The following is a 9,300-nucleotide window of genomic DNA, read 5'->3' on the forward strand; positions in this document are numbered from 1 at the left end:
ACTCGATCAGGAGCCCAGACACTGAGACGGGCAGCCTTAACCGGCCGCGATGTGTGTGTGTGTGTGTGTGTGTGTATATATATAAGTCACATTTCAATACATGAAACCATAATCTGTAACACATTTCACAATATGTTTGAAATTCTATACGGATTGGTGTATATTACTCATACATGTCAGCTGCGTGTATATAAGGTTTGCATTTATGTTGCTGGTGCGATTCATTTAGATTTTTTTGCTCTGAAAAAATCTCAGTGTATGTTTCAGACACACATCAGACAGAGAGTATATATATATATGTGTGTGTGTGTGTGTGTGTGATCCATAGGCTTTATCATGCGTGTGTGCTCACCAAGCTGTCAGACGCATATATACGGTCCATATATTATGCATGTCCATATATGTATATTGTGCACATTTTACATAACACACACACACTTTATATATATATATATATCTGTCTGTCTGTGTGTGTGTGTGTGTGTGTGTGTATGCACACTCATCATATATGAAATCCATGCCTGTGTCTTTATGATGTGTGTGTGTGTGTGTGTGTACGGCCATACATCAGTGACCGTTACACGCGACACGTCAAACAGCGCGAGCGACCAGTTTTATTTACTTTCCGCCATTTGAGTCTCGAGAAATCTTGACTGCCGACCCCCTGCAGTGTCCTGTACACACTCAGCGGCTCTTGTTATATTTCGGAGCTGAACAAATTTGTCCCAGGTGCCTAAAGATCAATTATTTAAGTGAATTAGCTCCATTATGGGCTGTGAAGGGGACCGAGCGGAGGAAACAGCATGAAGGCCGGGCGGAGGCCGCTGGGACAGCAGCCTAAAGCAGATTAAGCCGCTACAGAAGCAGCTGGAGCGTGAATCTTTCAGACTATACCGACGACACGAGCAGCAAAAAGCTCTCAGGCTTCGTGCCTTAAAGGACACGTCGAGAGATTTTTCAAAAACTCTGCACCATCCAGCGGAGCGGCTGAGGTGTAAGCAAAGCCACTCAGAGCGGTCTGCTGTGAAACGCTCTGCTCCAGAGAAACGGCCAGAAACGTTCACAGTGGTGGTGATAGGAACCAGGCGTCCACCTCTAAATGCTCCCTCACAGATTATTACATGAAGTGGGGTTATGAATAAACTCCCTGGTGTCTGTTTTTTTTAGTTTTGCTCAAAATGTTTTTGAATCCACTTATTTTATTCCATTCATGGCGGAGGATTACATGCAAGGCGTTGTGAGGCAATCACTCCTCAAATAAAACGTATTTCTGCCTATTTGACCACTATAAGCATTACATGGAAAAACTCAGAAGGCTCGCGTTGGTCATATTCGTGACCCCTGGTTCCCATCAGCAGCACTGTGAAGAAATCAGTTTCTCTACAACAAACCACTTCATATCAACCAGCTACCAACTGACCTGTTTATACTGCAAGAAATTCTGAAAAACTGGTGGAGTTCCCCTTTAACCCAAACAACTACTGCAGTGACACTGAATGACAGCACCATTCAAATGCAAGTAGCTCTTAAAAACAGGAAAACGGCTCATTTTCAATCATTTATTTTAAAATTTGACAAATATAAATATAAAATCTGTATATAAAGCCGACTGCTTAGAAAATGAATATATATAAACCGTGTAAAAGCACAAAAGTGTAATTATTCACTCCCCACACACAGACAGAAAACAGTATGAAAGAGCCCCTCCAATCAGCTACTGAACCACTCAGGCCTCTCACTGCTTTAATTAAGCCTTAAAACACCCAAAGCTCTGAGCTTCTGTCAAAACTGCAAGCGGACATCTTAACATCAGTCCACAGCACTCGGGCTGACCAGTAACGAGCTGACAGCAGGGTGGAAACCGGGTGAATAACCTCCATAAATTTGAAGAGATCGTCTTACCATTTTGTGAGCGCACTGCCCTTCAGGAGCGACTCGACTGAGAGTTTACTTTTCTGAATAATTCATAAAGAGGGGGTGAAAAAAGAAACCCACCATGTTCAGAGAGAAGCAGCACATAAACATGCCATACAGCTTCTCTCCACTGTTCAGCCCAAGCCCCCTTTTCCCTTCCTAATAGAAAAATAGCTGCTTTCATCTTCGCCTCGCATGATCAAACCTGCTGTTATCGATTTGGACGCAGTTGCTTTGGGTTATTTCATGCTGTCATTTATAGATTACTCTGTTCTGTGTGGTCTCAACACTGCCTTTGGTTTGCTGATCAAGCAGCTGGTGTGCAGGACTCAGAGGAGCTACTTTCAAAAACGTCACATTTTATGACGAGTTATAACGGTGCTGAAAAAAGGCCCACAAAGACACAAATAGTGTTACAATTAATGAATAAAGTCCTTTCAAAAGGGCACCACTCACAGAGAGAGGAGTGCTAAACGAAGCACCCACCAAAAACAGTTCAAAAAACAGCCCAAAAGTACTTCCTCGCTGTCCAAAGAGAAAATAGTCTCTCCAAAATTGTAACTTTACAGGAGAAGGTAAAAACACTCTTACCTTTCAATGCAAGTTAATGTAAAGACAGCTGTTGTGTTGAAATGATGTAGAAAAATAAACAAAAAAAAAAAAATGGAGATACATGGTTTTTCACTGGACAGCGACAATGTAGATAACCAAAGTATATAAAGTTTAAAAAAGCTTGAAGTGTAAAGATCCAAGAATAAAGTACCAAGTATAAAGTATAGAGTAAAAAGCATTGATCATGTTAACAATGATAACATAGAACTCATAGGGGAAAAAAACTGTTACATTAAACAAAGGCTCCATTACAATAGTTGCTCCATCACTGCCTTAAGATATTAAAGCAGCACCCCAAAATGTTTGATCTGCTGTTCTCCATCGTAATAAATAATTTCTCCACCATCTTTTGGTAATCAGCTTGTGCAAAACATTCATTCATAAAGCTGGCCTCAAAAAAGTCCCCGAGTAGTGCCAATATACTCATAATACAAATCAATAGACTAAAAAGTCTGGCCGTTTTAAAGAAATACTCCAGCATTTTCAACCTAATGTCTTTCCGCTGCACACGGCTACTGACCACTGACAATTACGACACAGAAAGGAAAAGAACTTAGAATGGAAGCAGGTGCTTAAGATCAGTGGATGTTTTCGTTCTTTTACCAAGTACAGGAAAACATGCCAAAATGAATACCCATAGTAATTCATCACAAGTTACTGATGTGGCAAAAAGAGAGTAGGTTGAAAAACTCTGGAACGTTCCTTTAACAGCCAAACAGCCCACAAACTACAGAGTGAAGGGTGGGAAGGTGGGGGCTAACTCCTGCTCTCTGCGGCTGCTGTAAACAGTTCCTTCTCCTGATCTTGGCTCGTTTTTGGCACCGTCGTGGCACCATCCTTGCTATTATCTACGTTATCCATCTGTGTTTTCTCATCACTTTCCACTGCGGGCCCGTTCACCGCAGCTGGCTGAGGGAGGCTCTCCCTCTCCTCCTTTTGCTTCTCTATGCCCCCCTCCTGTGCAGCCTGGTGGGCATGGCTTACTGTGACCGCCTCCTCTTCTGCATTGAGCTCCAGCTGCAGCATCAACTCCTCAAGCTTGCGGGCTTTGCGCAGCTCGTTCTGCTGAATGATAGCACTGAGGTGCTCTGTGAGCTGCTCCTTCGCCTCGGTCTTCTTGTGCAGGTCCAGCTTTGCTGCCACGTATTCGACCTCAGCCTTCTCCAAGCGCTTCCTGCCACGTACAAGAGGAACAATGAACACGTTAGGTTGGTTTTAAATTGCTAGTGCTGGGAAGGAATGGCAGTAAGGGGGCAAGTAAGAGCAGAAATCCCTTCATCACTGTTAAACAAGAAATCCATCAGTTTTTTCAAATATTTCTACGCAATTCATTCATTAAGATGTACATAAAGTCGTTCAGGGTTTTTTGATGTGAAATGCTGCGTTCTAGAGAAATTTACAGAGCCAATTGTTCAGCAGTTGTGATAGGAACCAAATGTCCAGAAGAGTTTAAGCCTCTAAAAGCTTCCTTACAGAAAACAGTTATTCATGCAATGATGCAAATGGCACTCCAAGAAAACTTTTAAAAAATGATTTAGCCCCATTGTAACATGAAAACAAATATATATATATATATATATATATATATATATATATATATATATATATATATATACACACATACACACACACACACTAGTGGTTTTGGATAATGAATAAAAAGGGCTGTATTTGCACTGAAGAAATCATGAGTTTTGCTGTCCGTCACCACCACTTTAAAGAAAATGAGTCTCTACAATGCACCATTTAATTTCCAGTCACTCTGACATACTGTTTACATCTGAACAATTGAAAAAGATGGAGAAATGCTGAAAAGTCGCCTTAAAACAGTGAATCCTGTTGTAAAATTCAATTAGGTAAAGCATCTTTATAGGCTACTGGGGCAGCTTTCCTTTGCTTCAAAAGGAAATATGGGCTATATGAAGGCAAAAAGGCAATGTCCCACATTTATTATTAATTACTGTCTGCGTATTATCTTTCACGTCTGTGGGAATATGCTCCTGCAAACAAGACAAAGCTGATCCAAATGCTACTTCCAGATCATCGCCAGAACACAAACAGCACAGAATATGTGAACTGAAATGGCAAATGTTTCAATAAACACTGATCTGAAAGACTGCAAGCGTTTTTCATCTTCATGCTTTAAAATGAACAAGCAGTCTGTGCTCTAGGGGGCAGTATTTTCACCTTCAACATAAAAGCAAATGTGACAAAAGCAAGAAGAACAAACCTCACAAGATCAGTATTTTGGATCTCTCAGATGCTGAGTGACTAGAAATGTAATGACCATGTAAGCAGACACTGTCTGAATACTGCATTTCAAAGGAGCATCCTTTCTAATTATGTTTAATTCCCATTTGAACAAACCGCAATTTAACTCATCTTGAATTAATACAGATGTTCCAGCCCTTGCTCAAGAATAAGCACATTGTTGTTATTACAGTCTCACTATGTCTTTTGAACAGACACAGCATGGATACTGCTATATTCCTCCCTCAGAATGTGGAACATATGAGGAACTGAAGACTTTTATACATTACAAGTCCTTAATATTAACAAAAGGTAGTCAATGGTGTACAATATTGACTACTAGCACTAAAATCCTTCATCAGTCTGCTGATCAAACAGACTCTCATTCATGTGTAATTTTCATTGTGTCACATTGTGTTATCCAATATTGACTATTGGAATCTACTGTAATCTCATAAAAGGCAATATTCAGACACTAAGCAGACTTATCAGATCAGGACCTACAGCAGTGCTTCTGCCCATCCCCATTCAGACATACCGCTAGTCTGAAGGATCATGACAGAATTAAGAGGAGCACATAGGACTAGTTGTATACAGTGGTCTACAAATTAATGAGCTCGATTTGATTAACAACAATACAAAAAAGTCTGTATCTTCATTTGTGTGTTTTTTTCTTAAATTGAAAACATTAGACAACCATTACAGCACTGGTCACCAACCCTTGTCCTGGAGATCTACCTTCCTGCAGCGCATGTGTCACACTCCACTTCTCTTCAGCACACTGCCTCATAAAACACACCTGATTCAGGTCATCAGTTAATCAGCAAGGCCTTCATAAACTGAATACAGAGCATTAGATGAAGGTAAACGCTAATCTCCTCAAATGGCCTGGAAGGTCCCCAGTTTGACAGGCCTGCTGCAGAGTGTAAACAACCACAATCCACACCTGCTCCAGCTAAGCAACTTCTTCAGAAGTCCTTGACTGGCTGGATCAGATGCATTAGTGTTTGGTAAAGGGGGAGGGGCACGTTAGATGCAGGCTGATACTAAACTCTGAAGGAAAGTAGACCTCCAGGTCCGGGGTTGGTGACCACTGCTTTATCTTGTGCCAAAATGTCACAATAAATGAACCAATCGAAAAAATTAAGTTATGTTTTTTTTTTTTTTTTACTCTTCTCTTGTAAAAAGTTAGCATTTTAAAAGATAAAAGGTTAACAGACAGTAACAATTTGCCCCTTGTAAGAAAAATGTAAAAAAGTAAGCAAAATGGTTTGGCCTATGAAGCATTTCTGGTAAGCTGGAGTATAAATTAAGTGAAAAACAGTGAGAAATTAAACAATTAATTAGCTTATTTTTGTTTAAAAATATCCACTTTCAAACATTTGTCTCATGTGATTTAAGTAAGCAGATATAGCCTAGGTTGGATAAGTGCTATTCTGCTTTGAAACGCCTACCCAGCTGAAGCCTGCCCAAGTGACACTGAGCAATGTTATCACTGGTACTGTGCGCACAAGGTTTAATTAAAGTAGAACTGCATGGCTTGAACTAATATTTTAACTATGACAGGGGTCCCTGTGGGTTGGATGTGAGACAGCTTCATATTATCTGTTACATACATACAATTTATCCTTAAAACTGACCTACAAATCATCCCGGACTAAATTTTCTCTTAAATGTATATATTCCATCAAATTTGCAATATGATATTAAAAAAACATTGCATACATTACCCTGTAAAACATCTGTGCTACATTCAAACTCAAATATTAATTTCCTAGATCATGTGAATGCCTTGATTTGCCAAAAAACACCCACAGAACATTGGCACTGATCAAAGTGCCATCAGCAAAGAACAAAAAAACATTTTTAGGAGTGCTCATTTGGGTATTTGTTCAAACACCTTCTGCAGTAACAACACTGCAAGCACAATTCAAAGTAGTGCACAGCCTGAGCAGAAAACGGCTGACGTATATCCCTAAAATGGGAAGACTGATGGGTCGTGTTGACGCTACACAGACTGCCAATACTGCTGCCTTAAAACCCCCCCTTCCTAGATAATTACAATAAAGTCAACCACAAAATGCAACAAACTGGTTTGTTACCATGCTACGGAATACTCCAGGCTGGCTTCCTCTATCAGGTTCCTGAGAATAGCAATGTCATTTGACACTGAATCATCCAGAGCTTGGAGCTCCTTCTGAATCTTCTTCAGCTTCACAGCTTCTGCCTGAGTCTGCTTAGACCTGTGAAACAGGGAGTTTGACTTAAACTAAAAATCTGAGATATCAGAGGATTTTTAGAAAGTTGGTGTGTGTTGGTCTTACTTTTCAGCGATGGTCTTAGCCAGGAGGGCTTTCCTCCTTTTATTCTTCTCTTCCATCACCCGTTGCTCCCACTGAAGCTGCTGTAGACGGGTCTTCTCTCGCCTACAATAAGTAAATGTATACAACAACTATGTAATTACTGATTGAAGACAATCACAGCATTAAACTACAATAATATTTCTAATTTCTGGAACACTTCTGAAATACAGTTTAGTACTTTTCCTGCTCTCAGCCAGACGTCTACGTGGGGGCATGCACTTCACTCTCAGCTTCAATGTTTGCACTTTGGTGAAAACAGGTTCGGCCACCTATCTAACTACTGCAGACCGATGCAGAAGTGTACAGAAAGCTTTAGCACCAATACTATCAATGAAGGTATTGCTGCAAACATATTACAGACTACTTATTAGTGCAGGGAATGAATGGATGGATGGATGAATGAATGAATGAATGAATGAATTAATGAATTGATTTTTGCTACACTCATCAAAAAACAGACACTTTCTTATAAAACACTAAAAACACTTCTGCTGACTTTATAAACAAAGTACTCTAAAGGTTCACCCAGGTAATGTTAGTCGCATTACCGCCACTCCCTTAAATGTCACTAGACTTACTAACAGTTCCACTTCCACTTTATCCAGCTCCTTGACCACTAAAGGCTGATCCTTTGGTTGTGGCTCCGGCTCATGTTTCACTGTCTCCGGTTCAGACGGCTTCAGCTCTTCGGTTCTTGGATTGGTCGGACTCATGTGGCTGGGACTGGACGGAGAAGGAGAAGAAACCTTGAGCTGCTGGTCAGGAGGCAGCAGAGAACCACCGTCATCGTTCTGCTTAGCGGCCAGCTGCAGGGCTCTCTCCCGCTGCAGCTGCTGCCTGCTCCGGTTAGTGGGAGCAGATCTCCGACCTCGACCCAGAGCAGCACGGACAGCAGCCTCGCCTGTTCAGACAGATCAAATCAGAGAGAGAAAAGAGAGTCAGCTCCATGTTCAACATGACCACCTTCTTATTCTAATTTTCCCGGTCCACCGTAAATGGTGCAGCAGCTAAATTACATGCCGGCGTCTCAGTCAAAACGAGACTTTTCATTTTTAAATGAAATCTGGCAGGAAGTAAAGCCAACATTAGCTACATAACCTACAGGGATTTCTACATGTCAAGGAAAAAAGGAGTTGAAGTACCTTCGTAAGGTGAGCAGCCAAAACAGCTTTAAAGTGGTGTGATGATGCACAGTTCTTCCAAAAGATATTTCCTCAATTAAATGTTTTAGTGACAGCGAAGAGTGATAATTTAATGTCCAGGTCCACACTTCCCCATAGACGCTTATTTGGTTTGAGAGGCCTTGGCAAGTAAAATCACGTGGCGTCATATTCATATTAATAAAATCATTAAGTGGCCCCTCGTGCCTTGTGATCCTTTCCTCTAAGGGGACAAATGTACACAAACTATGTCATCAAAAACTCCCTCACTGTGGGAGACGAGCATTTAGGCCTGTGCTGTTCTCCTGCATACTCATTTTAATTCTTTCATTTTGAAATGAAAAGCTCAGGAAGTGAAGCTAAGGTCAGCTCCATAACCCACACCAGTGTGAATGTGAACAAGCAGTAGTATAAAACATTATATTATCACCGTGATGCGGTAAAGATGAACGTTACTAATGGTTTTCAGGGGTTTTGCCGAAAGGACAGTCGAGCCGCTTTAGCTTTAGCTTTAGCTCATGTCAACTTACTCGGTTCGCCTTTCAGCTGAATCCTCCGCAGTTCTTCGTCTGAAAACCCAGCCCACGAAGCCATTGTGCAGCTATAGGGTCTTTGGTGGAAGGCGTCTGTAAAAAGGCAACAGTTTCCAACATTTAAAGAGGCAGAAAGTTCCACATTTCCACAAAAACTTTCAGCAAGCTCGCAGCCTAAAGCTTCTCCGCAGCCATGTCTGTTTACAGCTGCTGCCACGTTAAAGACCCACGACGGCACCCAATACAGGAGTCCTCAGATTTCGCCGTCAAAATAAAAATACGGTGAAGCTGCATTTTACGATGCACATTACTACAGTAAGCCAACGGTGAAATACAAAATATGTGAATAAATTCCGTTTACATTTATATGAATGAAATACCAGGTGAGCCACATATAAAAGAATGAAATCACGGGCAGTGTAAGAGGAGACACATCGATTCAACAGGTGATGTAAAACATTCTCAGCT

The 9,300-nt window shown here is 41.1% G+C and overlaps 1 protein-coding gene across 1 annotated transcript; it reads right to left on the reverse strand.

Moving 5' to 3' along the window:
- Positions 1–3,098: 3,098 nt before the first annotated feature.
- Positions 3,099–9,036, reverse strand: gorab (golgin, rab6-interacting). The gene is made up of 5 exons (XM_017718472.2): positions 8,830–9,036; positions 7,722–8,040; positions 7,101–7,202; positions 6,879–7,019; positions 3,099–3,700 (listed from the first exon to the last, which is right to left on the reverse strand). The coding sequence occupies exons 1-5, from the start codon at positions 8,891–8,893 to the stop codon at positions 3,283–3,285; spliced, it is 1,044 nt and encodes a 347-aa protein (XP_017573961.1). The 5' UTR covers positions 8,894–9,036; the 3' UTR covers positions 3,099–3,282.
- Positions 9,037–9,300: the final 264 nt, after the last annotated feature.

The sequence above is a fragment of the Pygocentrus nattereri genome, chromosome 4, assembly GCF_015220715.1.
Source record: "Pygocentrus nattereri isolate fPygNat1 chromosome 4, fPygNat1.pri, whole genome shotgun sequence".
Lineage (NCBI taxonomy): Eukaryota > Metazoa > Chordata > Actinopteri > Characiformes > Serrasalmidae > Pygocentrus > Pygocentrus nattereri.

What these genes read in the sequence shown, in the direction of transcription:
- gorab (XM_017718472.2), bottom strand. Translation starts at nt 8,893, where the DNA reads ATGGCTTCGTGGGCTGGGTTTTCAGACGAAGAACTGCGGAGGATTCAG. An exon ending in GCTAAGACCATCGCTGAAAA is followed by an intron (nt 7,020 to 7,100) that starts GTAAGACCAACA and finishes CCTGTTTCACAG; the next exon opens with GTCTAAGCAGACTCAGGCAG. An exon ending in CTGGAGTATTCCGTAGCATG is followed by an intron (nt 3,701 to 6,878) that starts GTAACAAACCAG and finishes TGTACGTGGCAG; the next exon opens with GAAGCGCTTGGAGAAGGCTG.